Source organism: Aspergillus japonicus, assembly GCF_003184785.1.
Source record: "Aspergillus japonicus CBS 114.51 unplaced genomic scaffold BO86scaffold_41, whole genome shotgun sequence".
Taxonomy (NCBI): Eukaryota; Fungi; Ascomycota; class Eurotiomycetes; order Eurotiales; family Aspergillaceae; genus Aspergillus; species Aspergillus japonicus.
In genome coordinates, this window is record NW_020291678.1 from 241,511 (window position 1) to 265,030 (window position 23,520).

General features: G+C 52.2%; 9 protein-coding genes across 9 annotated transcripts; 4 read left to right on the top strand and 5 right to left on the bottom strand.

The window, feature by feature from the left end:
* Positions 1–71: 71 nt before the first annotated feature.
* Positions 72–1,125, top strand: BO86DRAFT_145634 (ESCRT-I subunit protein VPS28). The gene is made up of 3 exons (XM_025666250.1): positions 72–200; positions 274–510; positions 570–1,125. Exons 1-3 carry the CDS (start codon positions 111–113, stop codon positions 975–977), a joined length of 735 nt encoding a protein of 244 aa, XP_025525757.1. The 5' UTR covers positions 72–110; the 3' UTR covers positions 978–1,125.
* Positions 1,126–2,597, top strand: BO86DRAFT_435400 (S-adenosylmethionine-dependent methyltransferase; the record flags this gene model as incomplete). The annotated part of the gene is made up of 3 exons (XM_025675956.1): positions 1,126–1,417; positions 1,486–1,746; positions 1,852–2,597. The coding sequence occupies exons 1-3, from the start codon at positions 1,384–1,386 to the stop codon at positions 2,595–2,597; spliced, it is 1,041 nt and encodes a 346-aa protein (XP_025525758.1). The 5' UTR covers positions 1,126–1,383.
* A 4,029-nt stretch (positions 2,598–6,626) lies between these two features.
* On the bottom strand, positions 6,627–7,643 carry BO86DRAFT_317516 (putative TIM barrel metal-dependent hydrolase; the record flags this gene model as incomplete). The annotated part of the gene is made up of 1 exon (XM_025668171.1): positions 6,627–7,643. The coding sequence occupies one exon, from the start codon at positions 7,641–7,643 to the stop codon at positions 6,627–6,629; it is 1,017 nt and encodes a 338-aa protein (XP_025525759.1).
* Positions 7,644–8,446: 803 nt separating this feature from the next.
* On the top strand, positions 8,447–10,875 carry BO86DRAFT_457606 (putative MFS quinate transporter). The gene is made up of 4 exons (XM_025677233.1): positions 8,447–8,859; positions 8,931–9,284; positions 9,351–9,419; positions 9,481–10,875. Exons 1-4 carry the CDS (start codon positions 8,766–8,768, stop codon positions 10,575–10,577), a joined length of 1,614 nt encoding a protein of 537 aa, XP_025525760.1. The 5' UTR covers positions 8,447–8,765; the 3' UTR covers positions 10,578–10,875.
* BO86DRAFT_145662 (uncharacterized protein) lies at positions 10,650–11,076 on the bottom strand. The gene has a single exon (XM_025666251.1). The coding sequence runs from the start codon at positions 10,941–10,943 to the stop codon at positions 10,722–10,724; it is 222 nt and encodes a 73-aa protein (XP_025525761.1). The 5' UTR covers positions 10,944–11,076; the 3' UTR covers positions 10,650–10,721.
* Positions 11,077–13,057: 1,981 nt separating this feature from the next.
* On the bottom strand, positions 13,058–16,454 carry BO86DRAFT_390772 (putative C6 transcription factor). Its single transcript, XM_025672468.1, has 7 exons — positions 15,944–16,454; positions 15,730–15,800; positions 15,213–15,624; positions 15,073–15,154; positions 14,233–15,019; positions 13,869–14,176; positions 13,058–13,807 (listed from the first exon to the last, which is right to left on the bottom strand). The coding sequence occupies exons 1-7, from the start codon at positions 16,043–16,045 to the stop codon at positions 13,278–13,280; spliced, it is 2,292 nt and encodes a 763-aa protein (XP_025525762.1). The 5' UTR covers positions 16,046–16,454; the 3' UTR covers positions 13,058–13,277.
* Positions 16,455–16,764: 310 nt separating this feature from the next.
* Positions 16,765–18,389, bottom strand: BO86DRAFT_390774 (threonine--tRNA ligase MST1). Its single transcript, XM_025672469.1, has one exon. The coding sequence runs from the start codon at positions 18,366–18,368 to the stop codon at positions 16,797–16,799; it is 1,572 nt and encodes a 523-aa protein (XP_025525763.1). The 5' UTR covers positions 18,369–18,389; the 3' UTR covers positions 16,765–16,796.
* Positions 18,390–18,546: 157 nt separating this feature from the next.
* Positions 18,547–20,427, top strand: BO86DRAFT_366150 (uncharacterized protein; the record flags this gene model as incomplete). The annotated part of the gene is made up of 2 exons (XM_025670087.1): positions 18,547–20,201; positions 20,277–20,427. Exons 1-2 carry the CDS (start codon positions 18,931–18,933, stop codon positions 20,425–20,427), a joined length of 1,422 nt encoding a protein of 473 aa, XP_025525764.1. The 5' UTR covers positions 18,547–18,930.
* Positions 20,428–21,466: 1,039 nt separating this feature from the next.
* On the bottom strand, positions 21,467–22,917 carry BO86DRAFT_317613 (glycoside hydrolase family 16 protein; the record flags this gene model as incomplete). Its single annotated transcript, XM_025668176.1, has 3 exons — positions 21,467–22,342; positions 22,490–22,770; positions 22,827–22,917. 3 exons carry the CDS (start codon positions 22,915–22,917, stop codon positions 21,467–21,469), a joined length of 1,248 nt encoding a protein of 415 aa, XP_025525765.1.
* Positions 22,918–23,520: the final 603 nt, after the last annotated feature.

Here is a 23,520-nt window from a genome sequence, read left to right on the forward strand (position 1 = left end):
GGGGGGGTGTTGGTTTCGTTTCCCCTCATGCGGGACACCGTCCAGTCAGTCCAGTTCGAGCATCACTGTCGGTCTGTCTGTCAATCGATCAAGACTTCCTCGCTTCAACCATGTATGCGCAACGGCCTTTGTCCTATGCTCCGACGCCTTACAGCTATACGCCCAACCCGGCGCTGGCTGCGTCCATCAACCTCGATGAGGTAAGCTAGAGCCGTACGGTCTGCTTGCTGGGTCGCAGCTGGCTGACTGACTGGTCACATTACGCAATGCCAGGAAGTGAAGCTAGCTTCTAGCTCGGCGGAGCGCGATCTTCACGAATCCCTAGCGGAGATTTACAGTATCATTGTCACCTTGGATGGCCTTGAGAAGGCTTATATCAGAGACGTGGTCACAGAATCGGAGTACACAGAGACCTGCACTCGCCTACTGAAGCAGTACAAGTCTAGCTTGGGAGATGATATCGTAGCCGGAGAATTCGTCGATCTCGAGACTTTCAAGCGGAAATGGGGAGTGAGTATATCCTCATGAACTCGGGCCATCCAAAACTGATTGTTTATGCGCATCTCTAGCTGGAATGCCCCCGTGCCACCGAGCGTTTACGAATCGGGCTCCCCGCCACAGTGGAACAAGCGACTCATAGTACCCCCGCGGCGAACATGGCCCCGGCAGCAACAGGTCCGCCAGGCGGCGCTTCTGGCACCTTGATCCTGACCGCCACCGAGAATTTCATTACCTTCCTCGATGCGCTGAAATTGAACATGGTCTCGAAAGATGCCTTGCACCCTCTGCTCTCCGAAGTGATCCAGTCCGTCAACAAGGTGACCGACGCGGACTTTGAGAACCGGGGCAAGATCATCCAGTGGCTGATCACATTGAATCAAATGCGAGCGACCGAGGAGCTCAGTGAAGAGCAGGCCAGAGAACTGTTCTTTGATATCGAGCAAGCGTACATGGGGTTCAAGTCGACTTTGGGCTGAGCCGGCCAATTGAGTTTGGAGGGGATGAATGTCTTTTATCTTACAGCATTGGTGCTTGGGCGTTTGGGGCTAGATACCAACCCAGTTTTCCATGATTTCTTCATGTCTAGATGGTGATTCCCAGAGCGTGTATATTTGATCAGATGCAAAACGTGCTTATCTGGTTATCTCGGGACGTGAAGATTTAACTGCGCCGCCGGAGCGGATCCGATCCGCGGAACAACGCACACCAGCCTTTCCTCTTTGGGCAATCTCGACTTTTTTTTTGCAGGCCCAGATCTTCTATCCCCATCGCTCATTTCGCCACAGATCCGGGGTTTATAAGAAAGAGAGCAGCTTCACCGTCTTCTATACCATTTAGTATCCCGTTTGGTGCAGCCAGGTCGTCCCTCCGCATACCGACATCATGATCAGCGCCGATCCCGACGAGCCTATTCACGGTGCGTTTGCTCCTCCACTTTAGCCCCTGATAGATAGGAGCGATAATGAACTGATAAGCCCGTCGCAGTGCTCGATCTTCCCCAGATCCATACTAAGCCCTCAGGCACCGAACTCATCCAGGCTCTCAGTCTCTTGACAACGAAGCCGCGAAGCTTTGGTCTCAAAGCCCCTGAAGCGGTGAGGGCGCAGGCCGTCCACCCGGCCGGTATCGCCCGCTATTTGACCTCGATCATCTCGAGTCCCCTGGCATGGCTCGACACCGAGGAGCTTCGAGAGGCTGTCTGGGACGCCGCTGCGGCTAGACTCAGCGAGCGCTCAGGTCGAACCGGTACGTAGGATGCAGCGTAGCTTGTCATTGTAGCCGTGATCATCACCACCGGCCGAGAGGGCTGGCTGGGTCGATAGAGTATCCGATCTGACACTCACCACACAGCAATGCCCGCCATGTCGCGAGTCTTCATGATCCCGACCTCCCATGGCGAAGAATACACGCTCACCTTGCACGAACCATCCCTGACGAGCGACAACCTGGGCATGAAAACCTGGGTCTCGTCCTACCTCCTCTCCATCCGCCTGCACTCCCTCCTCGAATCCCCCCCGCAACTCGTCCCCACCGCCACCACCACGCCGCAACTCCACCCCGAGCGCACCCTCCGCGCTCTCGAACTCGGCGCCGGCACCGGCCTCGTCGGCCTCTCCTTTGCGGCCCTCCGTGGCCCCTCCGCTAGCATCCACCTCACCGATCTCCCCGCCATCGTGCCCAACCTCGCGCACAACGCGGCCCTCAACGTCGAGCTGCTCAACCGCACCGGCGCAACGGTCACCACCGGCGTGCTGGACTGGTCCGTGCCGCCGACGCCCCTCCCCACGCCCGCCGAGCAGTACGATCTCATCCTTGCCGCCGACCCGCTGTACTCGCCCAACCACCCGAAGTGGCTCGTCGACACGGTCACCCACTGGCTCAGCCGGGGGCTCAACGCCCGCGTCGTGGTCGAAATGCCCCTGCGCGACGCGTACCTCCCGCAGGTGCAGGACTTCCGGCAGCGGATGGGTCAGCTCGGGCTAGCGGTCGTCGACGAGGGCGAGGAGGTCGGCTACGATGACTGGGAGTCGGCCGATGGCGGGGCCCTCGAGGTTCGATGCTGGTGGTCCGTCTGGGGGTGGAGTGAGAAGCTATAGCCGGTCTGCTTGCGCCCTCGGCTTCCACCTCTCACGGTTCCTCTTTCTCCTTTACCACCACCTCAAGTGGTGGTACAGGCAAAGCCACCCAGCGATTTATACTTCCACGACGTCACGAAAAACATATTCGCATCATACATAGCATCAACAGCATCAGCATCAGCACTAGCGACTACCACACGGCATCAAGCAAAGCGTGATAGAGATTATACATCGACTAGAGCGGATGAATTCGCACATTGGAGAGCCCGGTTTCACGGTCGCCAATCTAGAGCTAGGTAGAGCGTTTAGAGCGTTAGATATAGCATGTCTCAAGATTCGATATATAGATCTATCTGTTTCCCTTGTCACTCACTCACAGAAACAGAGATTATCGCTTATACCGTATACTTCGGAAGTGCCACACACCTCTCTTAAGATGTCGAGACAAAATGACAAGATGGATGTGCAGACGGGCAGGTCGTTCTGCGCTAAGTTTGAATCTGTTTGGTGTGTGCTCCAGAGCTTTAGGTTAGTTTGCTCAACGCGATGTCGGAGCACATCAGCCCGGGACTTGTGTCAGGTAAGCTTTGCTGGATGTCCTGCGTGAGGCTTTTAGAGGTCGAGAAGGGAGTCTGTGATTTAGCGTGCCCACCTCGTTTCCACATTGGAAAGGGCTTCCCACGCCTTCCCATTCCAAAGGTCCTATGACTGAGAACTCCTGTCTGTGCCTCTTCCTCTCGAAGCAAACTTTCTATGCCAGTTTTGTTTCCGGGTCCTTGAAGCACGCAGTGGCTCGATAGCTGCCGCATCATTGCTTCGTTGCACCTATTCCATCACATTGGCTGTCGAATATGGGCTTGGCATTATTGTCGGGGCCCACCCTTATACTTGCTGTCCAGGAGCCAAGGCTTCAGATAGAAGTAGGATAGGCTGTAGAGCAAGCACATTGGACTCCTAGAACGGTCCCGTAAAACGAATTCTTCGGTACGCTCTAAGGATTTACCTCTCTTCCTGACTATCTCCACTCGTTGTCTGCAGACTATACTGCAGGCATAGCCTTCCCACGTCCGCATACCTAGCACTTGGTATCTACAAGACCGGAACCAGCATCCACATCTGAAATGCCAGAAATCTCGGCAGCCACGTCTGCATGGGCGGCATCCCAGGCTTTCGTCAGAAGGGGCCCGTGGAGCCAATAGCCACCGCACGGACACTTGAAAGAACACAGAGCGTTCTTCAGATTGGGAATTGTGAGGTCGAACATAGGAAACACCTTCAGCTCTTCACATGAGATGAACCGAGTCTTTCCCGGTGCTGTGAAGGCTGCTGTCGCAACCTCGTCGGGTGCGATCGCCTCCCAGGAAGTTAATGACAACCACGGATCTGGAGAACCTACTTCCTTGGTCAATGGATAGGTTAGAGACCAGCGATTTCTGGCCTGTCTACCAAGGGCAGATTGCAGGTTGTCGATCTGTTTGGAAGCATCGATCATCGTGCGAATTTGCTTGGAGATTCTTGCAATCGAGAGGGTTTCATCATCTGGGCTCAGAGTCAGAGAAGAGATAAGGAAGCTGTTCTCGAGTACATTCTGATGGGCTGATTCGTCGAGCAATGCTGAAACCCTGATTGGGATCACAATGTTGAATGGCCGCCCCTTCGGCCCCGGGGAAGTTAATAATACCTGCAGAAATGTTGACGTTAACACACGTCAGGTTTCTGAAACTCATGCAACAAAACCTACTAATCGTGCTATCCAAGCTGTAAGTGTGTCATGTGTAGTCACCCGAATGCCTTGAGCTGAACAGTCGTCTCGCCATTTCCGAACGAGTTGCTCGGGCACATGCACTCTCCCGTCAATCCGCTCCTCGAAGAAGTATCGGAGTGTCTCCTTGATGAGACTCCATCCTGCGGTGATTGATCCCCTCACTGCATCTCCGATTGTGAACGCGCGGCAATCTTCGTCGACCATCGGCCCTTTGAGGCTTGTCGGGCCCCCCCGGCACTGACCTAGCTGCACGCTTCTTGGTCTCTTTCTCAAGGGGCCAGGTGTTCTTCCTTGTATGATATCACAGTATGCACTAATAATCTTGTTGAATCCTGGGAGAAGAGGGAAAGCCCCAACTACGTCAGCAAACTCTCCCCAGTTTTATATCAAGCAATCAAGCAGAGCATACCACCGCCATCGCAAAGTGAATGGTCAATATGAAATCCTATCACCGACCATCCCTCCATCCTGGTCACACTGATAACAAACACTCGGGGCCTCAGCTTTCCCAGGTCGACTTTCTTCGCTATTGATCTACAAAGAAGGCGGAATAAGAATGGCGTGAAGCATATAGAGCCCACGTGGTCGTATATACCGAGATCACGTTGTTCGATATTGATAGGTTGGAACCCAGCAATCGTAAAACTCATTTGATCATTGATTTCTCGCCGCTGGAGAGAACGTTTGGGATGAGTGCCTTATGATGAGACTTGTTTTTGGCAAATAACTCACTCTGATATCAACGGAGCCCTGCAGGATCGGCCACTTTTCCACCAGGGTATCGTAGCAGTTTTGCAAAAAGGATAGCTCGTATCCTTCGATAAAAGGAATATAGTAGGATATTTGGGCCAACAGCATTCCATGGAAATCCAGCTCATGCAGGTATTCATGGTGGGGCATTGTATCGTATCCTGCGTGTAGCGCGCTTTGCCGATCAAGATAGGAATGACAAGTGACGAGGTCCTACAGTTGTTGGCTGCTCGATATATGAATCTATGAAGGGTCTGGCCCTCATTCCAGGTTCCGGGGGCTTTCTTTTCGGTTTTGGTTTCCCATTGTCTGCGAGACTCGATAAGCTTTGCTTATGTAGCTCTGGTTCTCCGAGAAACAGGGATTGGGACTATCTGACATCATGGATGTAAATATGCTTCTCCGAAAGAGGTATAACTACGTCTCAAGGTTTGTGAAAAGGTGACATGTGTCAATTCGGGGTTCCTGTACAGAATGCTGTTGGGGTTAGGTTCAACCGGCACGACATTTACTTCATGGGCTCATTATGAGTTGGCGGAAAAAGCTTACCTACGCATGCCACCATCATGCTATACCATCTCGGCTACAACATCCGTGGGGATCAACACGGTGGCGACTATACTCAATGGTCGAGTCCTGGGCACACTAGACTCGGATGCTTCATATGCCTTGGAGGGCAGTCGCTCGCTTCTTGCGTGAAGTCCGCTGAAGGAATCTCTCTGGGATAAGGCTGCGAAAGAGTTGGGAGTAGACGGAGCACAGGAGCCTGTGTTCCTGGTGAGCTATTACTCTCTAGTCTCGGTGGTGTTTGAACGAGTTCAAGGTACAGGTGCCTTCTACAACGTTCAGCAAAATTGTGATCCTGGAGGTTAGGTGTTGGGTGTACAAGTTCGACGCATCCCGTAATCGTGATAACAGAGATGGCTTCGCATTGCACTAGGCCATCATTCGATGCCATAGGTCATCATTCGGCTGGAGCACAAGAAGCCAGTCCGATGACTGCCGTACGCGAAACAATACAGACCAATTATGATCGTTACAACATAAATAGATCTTGACCACAGGCTTTCAGATGGTCAAGGTATTCCGGAAGCATGATCCATCTGGATGTGTTGGAAATCAAGTCAACCATAGTTGAGAAGCGCAGATCGGAGGTTTCCCGAAGCTAGGGAGCAGTGCCAGTGCAATAGTGTCGCTGGAAGGCGCGCCTACAGTAAAAATGGGGATTAGCGTTAAGCCCGTCCGGATAGCCGCGGATTACCCGGGGAATAATTGAACTGCCTCCTTGTTCCTGCCGGGAAAAAAGGTTATTCTCCCAACTTGTCACACCGCAGCCCGGAACCTGGCCGAGATGATAATCCATACATGGTAATTTGGTTCTTCTGTTCTCTGCTTGTTTCGGAGTCTGCCGTCAGTTTTCACCGGTGAGCATTATTGGATGTGATCAATCGTATGTGGTATTATGCTAATCTAGTCATGAATCGTAAGGTCTGGTGGAAAAATTGCAGCACTCAATATAATCAATCAGCGCATCATGCGTCCTCCCCCATCATCTCTTCGGCATTCCGCCGGAATACTCGATCGGCCAGTCCAGGCACATTTTCGCACAGGTGCAGACACGTCTCTGTGAATGGCTCAATGTCCATCCCGGCAAAGCGCGTATGAGGCCAGTCGGTTGCATAGAGGACTCGGTCAGGCGCCACGCGCAGGAATTCTCGCGCCATTACCTCCAGATCGCGGTATTGTCCATCCTTGCTGAGACGGTACGGAGCGGAGATCTTGACGTATGTCTTTCCAGCTTGGAGGAGAGATATCAAAGAAGAAAACCCCGCCAAGCTGTATGGATCGAATGACGCCGCACCTTGCAAAGGGTTGTCAACTGTTGTCAAATCCGGGCTTCCAAAATGATCAATGCACAGCTTGACGCCTAGCTGAGGGACTATTTTCTCAAGGATCGGGACCGTTTCCAGCGAAACATAGACTTGGATGACCCATCCGAGGGGCCGGATGACCTGCGCATGTTGCAATAGCATTTCTGTCAATTCACGTTCATCAAGCACCGTGTCGACCGATTTCAGGTTCACCCGTACGCCCCGGACGCCCATTGAATGCCAATCTGCGAGTGTCTGGGAATCGATTGTTGCCGGATCAATCACCACAACCGCACGCCCACGGGACGGCCCCACGTGTCTGAGTGCCTCCAAAAGACAGGAATTGTCCGTTCCGTATATTGATGGCTGGACTAGAATGATCTTTCCTATCCCCAGAGATGATTCGAATGCCATAGCCTCTTCGATCGTATGCTTCGAAGGCTTGTACACCGCGTTGGGGGAGACGGGGAAGCGCTGCGGGTCAACGACGTGCATGTGCGTATCCCATGTTCCTTTAGGTATGCAATGCTTGATCGGAGAGGCACGTGTAGTGACTCTGCGTAGATCTCTGTTGTGATAACTGCTCTTGTCTTGTTTGAGCGATGTAGTGCTGAGTAGAACTCGGGTGTTGCCGAAGAGACCAGCCCTGGGCTTGAAGTCTGTGAGTACTTTGGTCATAGAGGGCAAAATCATGATACGTGACGCGAAGGGCAAATGAAAGCTGTCAAGAGGACGTGAGGTTCGACTCGGGACAGTATGAACTCACGAAGGTCGTGTCTTGCAGCCTACCCACTACTCCCTTTATAAAGCACGCCTGTCGAGACATGATTGACATGAAAAAAAAAAGTACTGAAACCGCGAACCGGGAGGGGAATCCCCCGTTCGGCAACAATAGTTGTGGATACGTAAGGGATCACGGCATACTCCGCATCGGCTTGCCGACTGTTTTATAGACTACTGGAGACGGCCCCAGCTCGGCCTAGGCAATAGTTAGAGGCCAAGAGTAAGGGAGCCAAAGTAAAATATATGGACGGAGTTCGCGACCCACAAGAACAGGGCTGATCACAATAAGTATTCTCACTTCTCAGTGATTGTGGGAACCCCAGGAGGGGTAAAGAGGTCGGACTTTGACCGCGAGCTAGATGAAAAAAAGGGATCTGAGAGGGAAAAAAGGCCAATGATTACATTCCATATATCCGAAGGAAGATCCGTGACTCGTGAGAGTGAGACTAAATTGTTCGCGGACAGTTCCTGGAAGAAGTGGCACCTGCCGGTGGATGCTGGCGGTGCGAGCCGCCGGGTGGCATTTTTCCGGTTATCACTCGGAACTTGGAAGTATTGGGAGCAGACGCCTCCTATCAATCGTAGCGACCAACGAAAGAGTTTCGTAAAGCCTGTTGATCAAAGCATGGTGCGCTGGGCGCAGAAAAGTCATACAAGGGTGCACATGAGATGCAGAGAATTGGTACAAGAGACACCGTCACAATACAATGGAGCCTTGGAGGGAGAGAAGGAAGGCGGAAGTTGACCGAGAGGCAGAAAGTCACGCCCCCCCCCGCGGAGTGGAGTGGATAATTTCTTCCCCCTCTCGACCTCATCTCGGCTCCTCGTCCACTCTAATCTCGTCGCCTAAATTGTGGTCATTCATAGTGTGGCCCTGGCCAAGTGTTCCACTCTCAGTGACTGGAGCTTTCCCCGGATTTTCTCTGATCGGCCTTGATATCTTGTTTTCATCATTATATCCTTAATTGTCCTGGGCTGGTAGCCCGTCTCCCCGCGTTGACGTCGCCTGGCGCCATTATGGGATGGGCGGCCCTCGACTGGTCGCGGTGGACTACTAATCCCTTCTACGCCTTGGTCATTCTTATCATCGCATGTGGAAGCATTCCCAAAGGTATCGTTCCCCAATTGCTATTGCTCCGTTTGGACTCGTCATCGACTAACCGCTTGGGCTCTGCGCTGCAGGCTACGATGAGGGCGGCTTTAGCGCCAGCACCAAGCTCGAGTCATTTCAAATCGACTACAATTTGGTACGGTCTCACTGGGAACATGATGCTGCTGGACTGGCCAGCCGCAAAGCCAATATTACGTCTTTCAATGTGCTAGGAGCAGCTTTTGGCGCCTTATTCTCTCTGGATTTGAACGACCGCCTCGGCCGATTGCCCGCCTGGCGCTTGGCTTGTCTGGTCTGGGCATCGGGTCTGTTTGTTCAAATCTTCTCGTCGGGGATTTATGGACTGTTGCTCTTTGCCAGAATATGGGGTGGTCTCGGAGCGGGCGCGTTGACAGTGGTCGCTCCGTTGTATCTCTCGGAAATCGGTGGGTGATCGCTCGATCGCTTGAGCGCTTGGAATGTTGAATCTGGACAGAACTAATTGTGCTTAGCTCCTGCGAAGACCAGAGGCTTGGTCGTGAGTACTTTCATGGTCATTTTACTACTTATTCTAGCCATGGGTAGGATAAACTCCACTACCCACCTTTGTGCCAATTGTGGTCTAATGATGGAACTCGACAGGCTTCTTCATCAATTATGGCGCTACATTGCACATGGCTGCCACCCGCACGCAATACCAATTGGTGCAGTCTATCCCGCTAATACCTGTTGGAATAGCCTTCTTCGCCTCCTTCATGGTTCCGGAAACACCCCGCTACCTAATCTCACAGCAACGCTATCAAGAAGGACGTACCGTCTTGGCTCGTCTTCGTGGCAAGCATATCACCGATCCTGGTGTGGAAGATGAATTCAATGCCATCAATGCCCAAGTGCGAGAAAAGGCAGCAGATCTGAAGTCGGTTACACACTGGCAAGCATTCAAAGAATCTCAGAGAAACCCAAACTATCGCCAGCGGTTTTGGCTTCTGATGATCATTCAAACAATAGCGCAATGGACCGGGGGTAACGGAATTACCTACTATATCGCCACTATCTTCCAGTACGCTGGCGTCACTGGAAATGCCAACTCCTTGATATCTTCTGGCATCTATGGAATCATCAAACTTGTCTTTACCATGGCTTTTACATGGGGTTTGATTGATTACCTGGGTCGCCGCCGCTGCACCTTGGCTGGGCTTTCTCTCCAGCTGGTTGCCCACATCTACATGGGCATTTACATGGGTCTCCGACCCGGTTCAAGCAACAATCAGTCGGCCTCCAATGCCGCTATTGCCTCCGTGTTTGTATATGCCATTGGCTGGTCCATCGGACTTTGCACTGTTCCCTATCTTTACGGAGCGGAAATTTTCCCCACCCGCATCCGTAATGTTTGTTACGCCCTGAGTATGACGCTACATTGGTTCTTTCAGTTCGCCGTCGTGCGGGTCACGCCGAATATGTTTGTCTCCTTGCATATCTGGGGTGCTTACCTTTTCTGGTCCATCATTTGCTTTTCGGGACTCATCATCCTTGGTGTATCGATGCCGGAAACTAAAGGCGTTCCCATGGAGCGCATGGGCGATCTATTTGACTACCCGTGGTACTTACGCTGGCGTGCCAAACCGAAAGATGTCTCAATCGCTTCGTCCTCTGCAGCTGATGCTAGCTCTTATACCGCACTCCCGGGTCAATTTGACCAGAAATATGCCAACTTCAAGGATCGACATTGCCAACCTTGAGTCAAGTGAGACTGACATACCCTTCACCAAATTATATATTAATTTACATCTTATGTGCTGTGAAAAAAAATATCTACTTCTTAAAGGTTTTCCTCATCTCTTGTCTACGAAGTGACATTTTACACTACACCTTCCGATACCACACTATTTTCGTTGTATCATGACAGAACTAGCTGATGCAGAGACGCTTTGCATGGTTACAAGTACAAGCAGAAAGGTCTGTCGTATATCCATAATTATTCTACACAAGTATAACCATGCACAAAGCGACTTGTGTTTAATCAGTCGATCCGACGACGGGCGTATGATTCTCAGAGTAAGGCTGCAAGCGATAGATGATTTCTTCATGTTCCTCGCTCTCGGCATAGAATAGCGAATCCATGCTCATGTCATTCCCTTCCATCCCACCAAAAGGATTCTCATTAAGCAGTACGCGTACCACTTCAATATGGCCTTCTCGAGAAGCCTCAATCAAGGCTCTCCAGGCATGATCCTTTCTGACTTTGTCGGAGCCAAGATAGAGCTCCAGGAACAGCTTGACGACATCGCTCTATAACCCAAGGTTCGCTGCAAGAAACAAAGGGGGATACTCTGCTTGCTGCTGCTGCTGCAACAAAAAGAGGAAGCTCCTATGGAAGCGGAATCTCCGCCGTCTTCTTCCACCTTTAGAGGAGAGGCCGTTGAAATCGACAGGCCGATTGTCTTCAAGAAGCAGTTTCAGTGCATAATCTTCTCAAACGGGAGACTGAACGTGGATGTTTCTAACACGGGCATTGAAAGGTTCGCAGCAGAACAATATTTGACTCTCGCATTTATCGAGGAGTTGTGACTCCACACGGAAGCGATCAAACTGTCTCAGTAGTCGAAAACTCTGGGCTTCAGTCATTTATATCGATTGTTGGATTGCGGGGCTTTTCCCGGGGAGGCGATTGAGGCTATGTTTACAGCCACCGGATTTTGGATAGTGGGACCAAGCTTATTGTTCAACCACTGGCAGGCCTGACATGGCCATACGGCCTAGAGACTTTCTTTACTCGCGGCAAATGCTTGCTACTGCGGGTTCTCATTCGAGCAGCGTCCGCTACTAGGATCGAGATTTATAACAGCAACGACGATCAGCGGCCTGGCTTATATTGCAAGATACATGAATGAGGCCTTTCTATCATCTACGTACAAACGGGGAAACGAGATTCGCGTGTTCAGTGGAAACCTCAAAACAATCAAGTGAGATAAGCGAACACTGCAGGATGGTGGCGTCGCTCATGGTCGGAGGCCCAATTTAATTCGGTCACACATATGCACGTGTAGGTTACCGCGGACTGCCTCACCTCTTCGATCTCTTCGCTGCCCCATCTGCCCGTGGCAAAGCAAGCAGTCACCCCCAGGCTTAGGGCTCTGGAAGACCTCTGACTGTTCTTTCCTAAGAAGGTGTCGCTAGCACAGAGTCGAGTCAAGGTTGAATGGATGGGTCCTGATGCATCCTTGTTAAGGATCGGTCTTTGGAAGTTGGTGAGGGAAGGAAGGCTCCGGCTCTCTGACCATCTCCTGCACGTTCCCAACTCGTCGGAAACCCTCAAATTGTCCTGGACGGTTCTCGCCATCAATCAAAGCCCATCACAGATGAGACTCTAGGTTAGTTACTTAGGTTTCTGAAAAGAAACTTTCTCGAGATCATCCTATGAGCTTCATGGTCATGTCCTAACACCCCTCGACCACCTCGAGATTACGGCCAAAGCCATAACGAACAATGAAAGTAGGGTTGCTACTAAGCCGGCGGGTTGGTTTCACACGGTGGACGGTCCTTCCCGGCCATGGAACCGGCCCTCAGTCGGGGGCCACGGGTTTCGACCTCGATAAACACCGATGAATTGTATTGATGGAAAAGGCTGATGTACCGTACTCCCGTAACTGATGCCTTCGCAGCCGCCAATGTTCTAGCCACAGCAGTACATTGCAGACCAAACCAACCCATCACTGAGCCCTGAACATTCTGAGTTGTCCTTGGAGGATGATCTGACCTGAGTATATCAGCACCCATTTCCAGTAAGCAAAACAAAACAAAAAAAAAGAATTGCGTTAGTTCGTGACACAAGCCCTACTTCTACTTAGAAAGTGTAATGCTTCAATGATCTGCTACATACCTGTTCTGACATGCTCGAGCCGAGAACTTCCGGATATTCCTTGTCCCCGGCACTGCTGATGTCTTCGTGAAAATTCACTCCGTTTTGTCAGGGCACGCCGCGTCACTTGGGACTTTGTATGCTCACCGATTTGGGAGCTCGATTCAGCTCACAAAATCTTCAAGCACTGCGCGGCAGTAAACTTACCAGCTGCTTATTCTTGTACTCAAAATAGTAACTGTTCGCGATAGGAAAATAAGACGGTCATGCTCCTAACCCTATTTTGCAGATAACCCTTGTATACTTGAAAGCTTCAAGAAGCAACATTCTTACAGTGCTGGATATGATGATAAATGTGTAGCTAAGTGATAATTTAATGATCCGAACTAATTAATCATTTGAGCTTTTCTCTAAGTTCATTCCTTGAATGTGATGGTATAAATGTTGTTATCTGAGTCTACAGAATTATCAGCATGCTTTCATGTGAGCTCTCACTCTAACACGACGAGAGATTATCTCCTCCCTTAATAACCCGCTTGAGTCTATGCGATCCATGCCTTGGTAAAGCGAAATATATGCATCACTGTCGGTTCCATCCGTAGTCAACAGCTGGGGTCATGTTCGTCGTCATCGGCTCCGCGTACGAGAAAGCCTCGAAGACCTCGGGTGTGATCTCGTAGGCACCCGGGTTATCGAGCGTCATAACGGCATTAGGCATCCCGCCTAGCACGTGCGTGTTCGCCATCTGCGGCACGTTGGTCTGGGAGAGCTCGAAATCGGCCACTGGTTGATGATAGGTAGAGGGGGGGAGACTGGTTGCTGCGCCTGCTGTTGTCAAGCCTGCAGGATGAAGGAGATTGGATGCCATAGGTTGGTTGGAGTGTTGGGGCTGGTGGGCGGGAGATAGACGGCTTGGAGTATTAGAAAGACTCGCTGAGATTGAGGAGCTGTGCGAGGTGTGCGGTCGGGATTGAGGTTGGGATTGAGATTGAGGGATATTCTGTGACGGTTCGGGCTGTGGCAGTTGAGACAGTGGCGGAAGGACGATGTGAAGGTCAATTTGGAGCTTCTGAAGCTCCTGGTAGATGAGGCTGAGAGCTGTGGTTATGACTATCATGGCAAAGGATTAACTTGTGTGGATTTTATACGCCTGATTTAAAGATAAGCATACCAGGATTTGAGCCCTTCACCCTCTCCAGTGCGTATATGCAGAACTTGAGCTTATCAAGGGTGCCCTGAGCGGCATACTTCAGGGCCTGGATTTCCAAAAGATATATGGATGCCGCGGTGTAGACGCTGTAGGCGAGAGAGAGGACCACATGTACATCACCGAATGTGCGACGGTATAGGTCGTAAAGTGATAGAATGGTCGTTGCGGACGTCATACATTGAACAAGGTGGCTCTTGTCGTAAGACTTGTTTGCCTTAGAGCAAAGAACTGGTCGATGCAGTAGGATGTTGATGGTATGGTATAGGCAACTGGAGGGGGTACTCGTGGTCAGTAATGGCCGCAGGAGCTCAGAGTGAAGACGTACTTTAGTGTTACAATGTGGCTGGGAGGGGAATATGGTGGGAGGTCTGTAGCCTGCAGCTTCAGAAAATGAGGTAGATCATCCCACCAGTCAGCCAGGTTCTTAGCCTGTTCCTGGATGCAGTCATAAAACTCCGCCTCAGTGACCTGCCGAATGGGGTCGTAGATGTGGATAAGAATCTGGTTGAGGATCTCGGCTAGACCGCACATCTTCATAAAACATGAAGTAGAGTGGGCTTGAGTAGGTGGATAGTGCGTGCCATCGGGAAACTCGACACCGTGAGGTGTCCAAATCTCAACCTCTGCCGTATCATCCAAAATTGTTCTCGGAGGGCTGACGCGAGATTGTTGCATGGTCGGAGCTCGTCCGAAGTACAGACAGATCAGCTTATCCCAGAAATAGCAGCTCCAGAAAAGACGGTTCCTGATCTCAATGTCTTCGTCACTCAGGTGCGCGCTGTCGGAATACTTGCGGCTGTCAATTGAAATTCCCAGATCATCCAACATGCGAAAGGCCATTCCACTGTATAGCCATGCCTGAGTTCGATTGCCTCGTCCACATTCCTGAGCACTGAGAAGGAGCAGGGTCTGGATGGTAGGGATATCAAAGCATCCTGCTTTTAGAGTGTCATAGAGACCTGTCACGGCACGATGCGAGAACTGCGCACCGCCTTGGAAGGAATCAAGGATCGGACCAATCTTCGGTTCTGCCTTGCACCATCTTACGGAATGGGAAAGTATGGCGTTGAGGAGAGCTTCGGAGAAATAGGGGCCGTTGATTTTCATATCACCTATCACACTGTCAGTTACGCATTCTTGTTATGCTGAGAGGACGGCGACAGACGGGTGAAAGTAGGTCGATAGACGAAGTTGAAGAGCGGTTGAATCCAGCACCAGTGCGAGTCAAGGAGATATTGGAATGGTTCCTGGGGTGAGATGTCTGTCAGTTTAATTTCTGCCTCGGTGAAATGCAAAGAATCTTACCGGCATGGTCGCCAGCTGTTCATAGGCACGTTCCCGCCATGCATTATTGATCAGCCTTTCTTTGCGACCTTCCAGGTGCATAGCCAGGTGGGATGTTGAAGCAGCCTCGGTGACAACACCACTTGGAAGCTGGAATAGACTGGTTGGACCATGAAAGGATATTCGTCCATCATGCTCGACCTTCAGCCCCTCGAAGTCTCGGGTGAGATTCTGGTCATCGTCTTCCTCCTCTTTTATGCGAGTACGCCTTCCCGGACTTGCGCTAGATTCGCCTATGGAAGCAGAAGAAGCCCGAGAAGCCCCTTTCAGTCCCACGGGCTCCAAAGTTTGTTGGCTGCGTAGCTTGGTAAGCGCATCCTCCAGCTGCGCCACTCGCGCTTCTAGCTGCTTCGTATATGATAAGGTCGGAGCTCTAAGAGCAAGAAATCAGTAAAGATCGATGATCTGCTGAAAGATGCAGTATGAACGCGTGGGGGATACAAGCAATCGGCAACAGGAAGCACTGGGGGGAACTCACAGACTATAGACGCAGGCTTCCCCGCGTGCTGCACACCGTGAACATGATGGGCTAGCCCCATTGCATTTAACCTAGCCGAACATGATCAATAAGCAGTCTTAACAGCTAAGCCATGAGAGCCATTCAAGCTCGGTCTTAGAGTGATTGGAACTTAATCTCGGAGGTCACCCGAAGGCTGGGACGAGGGGGAGGGGGAGGGGGAGGGGGAACCCACCTTTCGCTTGCGACAAGCCTCGCAGGAAAAGGCGCTTTTCCGGGGAAGGTTGGTCTTGGCTGGCACCTCGGCCATATCCGACTGCTTGGATTCTACGACCATGGAGTGGGATACTCCTGGCAAACCATGAACGAAGAATCGAGGGGCACAATTCCCTCCATGTGTAAAGAAGAAGAGGGGAAAAAATCGGCGCTGGCGCGAAGGGAGAGCGGGGGTTGGAGTAGGAGGAAAGAGAAGGCGAGAGAGCGCGGCGTGAGTGCGGCGTGAGTGGGGGCAGAAGCGCGGCAGCGTGACAAGAAACCCAAAAAAACCACAGCAATTGAGGTGCGGTGGTGGGCGCACTTTATTTTCAGACTGGGTCGGCCGTGGGGCGATTTGATGATGGCTTGATCTCAATGGGCTTTTTGCACCAATTGGCGTCCCATCATTCTCGCGGTAGTTGTGGCTGGACCCGGATGGTTATCGTTCCTGGCCTAATGTGTGCTCTCTAGCGTAAGACCTTGATTGTGCGATCCTTCGAAGTGTGAATAGGCAGATTGTAGGGTTGGAGGCATCGGGATGCGAGGTGGGATTCGGAATGACGATATGAGTCTGTCTCGGAGGGGATTCAGGCACTCTCAGCCAATCAACAGCCCGACACCGGAGCTAATACGCCCGTGGCGGCCACCAGAATCAGGCAGACCCTTTCGGGGTCGGCGCCGATTTAAGCTTAAAAGGCCGCAAAGGGTTAGGGCTGCGTTAGTCAGCGGGTCGATCATCCGGGCTAGAAGTGAAGCTATCATCTTCGATCATATCAGATCGATAATAATAATATATTACATGGGATATCCTCCTATATACACATGGCGCACTATCAAACAAATTGCCGCTCTAGCTGTACTAGCAGCCCATGCACATCATCCACCGGCAAGGGGACAGCCCGAGGATTCTGCAGCGCGTTCTCGCCAAAGCATTGAGTGACGGCTGTCTGCAGCCTCTCTGCGTTCCGATCAGACTTGCTTTGCAGCTGACCGGTGATGTCGACCGTGATGCGGCATGCAGCAGCATCCTTGGGCCCCATGATGAAAATCAGGTTGTATTTCATCTGCTTGGCCCGTTGAATCTTCTTACTCAGGGTCTGGCTGCTAGTGTCCACATCGATGAGGAAAGTCGAGTCGGTAAAGGATAGAGGTTGAGGGACCCCTCCCGTCTGATCCGGCTGAAGGGCGCGAAATCCGGAGATCTTGGCAGCAGCATCCTGTGCCTTTTGAACCACCGCCTCATCCTGGTTGACAGTGAGGATAATCCCCTGTCGCGGAGACAGCCAGAACGGCCAGCGGCCAGCATATTGTTCAATCAGCAATGCCAGGAATCGTTCCAGCGAGCCGAAGTTGGCCCGGTGGATCATCACCGGTGTCGCCCTGCCGGGTGTCTCCGGGTTATAGTCCGGCTCGCCTTCAGCCACCTGGTATTCCAGTCCAAATCGCTGGGGCAGGTTCATATCAAGCTGGATTGTAGAGAGCTGATGATACTTGCCAGCCTGGTCCTGAAGCTGAATATCGATCTTGGGTCCATAGAAGGCGCCATCGCCCTCGTTCAAAGCCCACTCTCGACCGGTATCGTTGAGTGCTTCGCGGAGCTGGCTTTCGGCGCTGTCCCACAACTCCAGGCTCCCAATAAAGTCCTTCTCTGGTCTAGTGGAGAGAGCCAACCGGTATGGCCCAAGTCCAAAAGTCGTCATTACCAAGTCCACAAAGCCGAGCGCTGAGGCGATCTCTCCTTTGATCTGCTGTGGCCGGCAGAAAATATGACCGTCATCCTGGTGGAACCGGCGAACACGGGTGAGGCCACTCAAGGAGCCTGAGATCTCGTTGCGATGAAGAGGGCTAAAGTCGGCGTAGCGGATGGGAAGTTCGCGGTAAGAATGGGTCTGCGATTTGAACAACAGACAGTGCCCAGGGCAGTTCATCGGTTTCAAGCCATAGGATTCATCCTCGCCCGCCTCTCCCTCCGTCTCTCCCGTAGCTCCGCGGCCGCGGACCTCGTACATATCATCCTTGTAATTCTGCCAGTGGCCCGACACTTCCCAGAGTGAACGCTTATATATTGTGGGAGTTAGGACCTCGCGGAAACCGTACTGGAGGTATTGTGTGCGGAGGAAGGTGATAAGTTTATTGATGATATGTGTGCCATTGGGAAGAAAGAGCGGCGATCCAGGACTGTAGATGGAAGTGGTGAAGAGGTCTTGGGCGGTTCCCAGCGCGCGATAATCGGCCGAGGTCTGGGCTTGGTCGGATTTGGGATCAGGGCACGATGAACAAGGCCGCGACGACGTGGAGGAGAGCCATTGGACTCGCGTGGATGGCCAGCGCACGAGCGATGACCTGTGTAGTAGGTTAGTTCGTGAGAGCGATGCCTGCCGTAGCAGGGGAGTTAATTGTCGCATGGTGAGGAGCTCAGGTTGGAAAGTTGAGCAGTTGAAGCTGGAGGATTTTCCGCGGCCGCCCGTGACTCGACGCGATCGGCCCGATTTGGCATCGCGTTCCCGTGACGGATTGTCTCCCCCCACCATCGACCGCGTCCTGAAGACGATCCTAGATCTATACTATACCTATTGCCTAGACCCTCCTGATATTGAATGTTGCTGATGATTATGATGATGATGATGAAACAAGTGCCATGCTTGTGAAATCCTCTTTGTGAAAATCGGATATCGCAGCTCAACGCTACAATTATCCTACGACTACTGCGGAAAGCTTCGAGTCCAAAGACCTGAGATAGCCCTTGTTATTCACTGCATTTCTTCTGAGATGCGCTAGCGCCTAAACGATACGAGATTTCAACCACTGGCTCGACGACCGTTGTCGTCGCCGTGGTTGAATCAACAAAGTAACACTTATCGCGTCTCTCCTTACGCCTCCTGCAGTTTTTGAGTTATTGCAAGCCTCTGTCCCAAGGGAGGCTGCAGATCTGCCACGTTCTAGGCCTTGCTGCTCAGATCCATAACCATGTCCAAACACTCACGACCTCAGGATAGCTCCGTCTTAGGGGAGTCATGGGTCATCGCGCCGGCACGGTTTGCAAAGGAGCCCTCAGCCAACAAAAACAAAGAAAACAACGACAACAACAATCATCAGACTGAGGCTTCCGACACAACACCGCGCCCGACCAAGAGCCACCATGAGAATCTGACGGAATCGATATCCACCTCGTGCGAGTCCATATCGGGACCAGATCTTATCATGCCGTCGATATACGAAGCTCCGATCTGCGAGGGGTCCTGGATTGCACCAACTGCATCTCCTCCACGCGCTCTCCGACGCAGACACCAAGCATCGTCCCCATCACCAACCAGAAACTCGACGCAGGGTCCTTCAGCTGTAGCGACAGAAAGCGCGCCGCCCATGGTCGCACAGCATGAAACCATCAATCGTCGCCCTCTCTTCACTCCTCCCAGTCGCGGGTTCATTCTGCGCATATTGCTGAACGTGCTCCTCATCGCTGGCATCTGCCACCTGCTCATCCTCCCCGAGATCGTCCAACAACACCAAACCCTCTGCTCCCTCCCGGCCCTGGCAACCCTCTACCCGGTCAGCTGCATCCCTCTCTACCTCCAGCCCAACCACATCAACAACAACAGGCCCGCCTCAATCTCAGCCCAGACGCCCTTGGAGACCCTCCTCAACAACACCCTCCAGACCATGGCCCCGCATAGCACGACCCTCAAACACACCGAATCCAAACTGCGTGACATCCACCAACTCCTCAAGAAACAGTACCCGGGGAGCAAGCACGAGCTGGACCTGGAATTCTCCGGCTGCCTGGAAGCCACCCGCACGGCCACCCGGCGCTTCGACTCATTGCACGCCGACATCCGATCGGCAGTGGACAGCTTAATCGCCGCGCGGGGCAGCGGCAACGGCAACGGCAGCGGTCGCGGCTCGGCGGCGCCGGCGCCGGCGACAACCGCCAACACCTCACCGGACGCGCGTCTCTCCACCACGCAGCTCACGCGCCGGGAACAGTACGTCGATCAACTGACGTCGCGCATGCAAACCAAGGCCGACTCGCTGCTGGGGGACTTCGCCACCCTAGACGATCACTTGGAGTCCATCGCCGGTGTCGTCAAGCGGGAGACCAATCGACGGGCGGCCCGAAGGGGAAATGATGATGGTCATCGCCAGGGTCCGGGGTCGTCGGGGCTCAAAGGCATGGTCGGCGCATTGTTCGGGGGTGGAAGTAGTGCGCGGTCGCAACCCCACACCAACACCAACACCAAGTATCATGAGGATAATGATAGCAATGACCACCACGATGGCCAAGATCATCACTCCCCTCAACCGCCCGCATCAAGCTCCCCCCACCACCATCATGGGTACCCGCAACCTCCCACCATCTTCCAAGAGGCAGCGACCCGCCATCAACCGGTCATGGACGTGATCAAGAAGCTATCGGACGGGTTACAAGGCCTCCAGAATAGGAAAGGGGTCATGTTTCCCTCTTGAGTGTGGGTTAAGGATGGCGTGGATATGAATGCGTCTTTCTCTCAACCGCAACCGCAGAAAGTAAGACATGGGTACGTCATACCACGGTCCTCCATACCCTGGCATGCATTTTTGATATCACGATCGACATGAGAAAAACCGAGAACAAAACTCGACCAAAAAAAAAAAAAAACCTGATACGTCTTTGCTAATCGCGACACGCAATCATGATTACGATCCCACGGGAAATTCCACAAATGCACGCGGCTTTGTACTCATGCCAGTCGGATCCCGAAAGCCCCATACCTTGACATCAGTTTGTTTCAGAGCTACAGTACACACATTTGACGCCAGCGATGCTCCATATCCATATGCATAGGGCCAAGAGAATTAGTCACCCCCACATTTTCCAGGTCCATCAATCAATTGATACAATTTACGAATACCCATGTACGCTCCACTATCTAGATCGTAGAACCAACCCTATTACAGCAAGCCGTCAATCTCGATAAGATGATAATATTACTATTACTAGCAAAAGGCTACCTTTCTCGCTAGAAAAGCACACACGCCAATAAGCAAGACAAACAGGGAAATCACATGAGCAAATTGAAGCGCTCCAGTAGAAGAAGGAAGCATGTTTGCTCGAGCAAAAGCGAGAGTCACTTGGAGATGTGTGAAGAAAGTCGTCAAGGCTCAAGACCCGAAAAAATAACGAGCTCTTGCCCTCCGTCCAAGAGAAAGTCAGACACAAGAATTTCCCAGCTGTCTAATCTAGCTTCCAGTTCCCAATTGTCAAAAGAAACAATGTATAGAACCAAAATCAAAGAAAACGAAGAGTTCAGTGTATCCATGTCCTCCCCTTCTTGCTTCCAGTCTTGATTCTCCAAGCAATCCAACTCAGATTATGTACAAACCGTACAAGTACAGATCCAGATAAAAGTGGTGTAAAGTTATGCAGCGAAGATGATTAAGCAAAAAGATAAAGGGTCTGGGGGGGTGATGACGCATGACGGTGTGTAGAGATGGCATGCAAAATCAATTCCACCAAGAAATGATTTTACAAGCACAGCATAGCGGAGAAGACACCGAGGAGCATGGCGCCCACGGAAGTGGTGACGGTGGAGGCGGCACCGGTGAAGAGACCGCTGGCAGAGGCGGAGGCGGCAGCCGCAGCGGAGGAAGAAGCGGCAGCGGCGGAAGAGGAGGCGGCAGCACCAGCACCGCCAGCACCGCCACCAACCACACCGGAGGAAGCAGCGGCAGCGGGAGTGGAAGCAGCAGCAGCCGAGACAAGGGCACCAACTCCGGCGCTGTTACCAATGACACCACCGGTAGCGCTGGCACTGACGGAAGCACCAGTGGAGGAGCCAGTGGAAGAACCGGCGCCCGAGGCAGAGGAGGCAGAGGAACCAGCGGAGGAGGCAGAAGAGGCAGCGGCGGAGGTGGAGGAAGAGGCAGCAGCAGAGGAGGAGGCTCCACCAGTGACGTCGCAGCCGTCCTTGTTCACAACAATGCTGCTGTAGCTACCGGTCTTGTCACCGTAGGTGTAGCTGCAGCCAGGGTTGTTGTTGGTGATCGAAACAGACTTGACGTACATGGTGAAAGGAGCCTGGCTGTAGTCGGTCTCACCACCAGCCCATTCAATGGTTCCAGCGGCGTTGTCGGAGTCACCACCGGCCCAGATACCGATTCTCAGGTTCATGGGGGTCTGGGGGAAGCGAGTGCCGCTGGAGGCGTCGTTGTAGGCCAGAGTACGGACCAGGTTGCCATCGACGTACCAGTTCAGAGCAGTCTCGGTCCAGTCGACGGTGTAAGTGTGCCAGTTCTCCTGAGGAGAAGAGATTCCAACCCAGGTAGCACGGTCATAGGTGGTAGTGTCACCCTTGCCGAAGTAGTTGGTCTCAATCTGGGTAGTGTCACCGCCCAGAGCTTCCTACAAGCACCAGTGCAGTTAGTTGGGCAATTCACGCAGCATGAGGTTATGCCAATGCGAGTAGGCAGGCGTGAGAAAGATGGAGGAAGGCAAAATAGAAGGGGATTAAAGTGTGTGCAGGCACAGGATTTGGAGAGGGAAGCTCACCCAGTCAACCTCATCCAGGTCGTCCGACTCCAAGACAATACTGCTGACGATACCAGTACCGCTGGCAGCCTTCATGACAACTTCAGCTCTGCCAAAGAAGAAGTAGAAGTTGGTCTGAATGGTGGGAGCTTGGCCCCTCTGGTTGATAGTGAACGCAGCACCATTCTCATCAAAGGTGACGTTGTTAGCAGTGGCAGTCCATCCAGCGAAGGAAGATTCGCCCTGGGTGAAGTCGGAAGAAAAAGTAGAGGAGCTCAGGGCCGTATCAGCAGGGCAAGTCTCTGTTGCACAGGGTTAGATGGGTAAATCAGAGCCGCAAACAAGGCAACTAACTTACTTTCGAGGGGGTTGCAGTCGGTGTAGGTCTGCGCAGCGGCGAGAGGAAGCACTGCAGAGAGCGCAGCAGCAGCAGCGTATGTGAAATACATGATGATGGTTGTTGTGATCGGTAAGATCAAGGTCAACGAATGTGTGTGGGGGGGGGTGGAAAGCGAAGGTGGGAGGGGAACCAGCAGGCGCAAGGGCGTTGTTGCTTGCTAAGTATGAAAAACGAGAGATGTGTGGAAGAAACTCGTGGGGAAGAAGGAAGTTGGGAAGTGGGAGAGATCCAGATAATTAAGTAGCAGTGAAGTAAGTAAGAAAAGTTAAGATTACTTTGCTGGAGCACGAGAGGAATTGGGCGGCGGTAATTATGAGTTATGAGCAGCGAGTGACAGGAGGACCCAGTCAGTGAGAGAGAGTGGCAGGAACCCCCAAAGAAGGAAAGGTAAGTGGGAATTGAAAGATTAAACTTCCGTTAAATCACTATGTAGTAGTAGTAGTAGTAGTAGTAATAGTAGTGAATGATGGATGCTACTAACAGCAAGTGGGTTTCTTCTCTTTTTTTTTGGGTACATACACCGTCATAGAGGCGAAGGAGAAAAGATATTAATACCTCTTTTTGACTCAAGAATTACGCTCATGTCCGAGATTATGGAGGGACTGCCCTGGTGAACCAACGGAACCAAGGATGATAATTGGGGGTGGGTAGG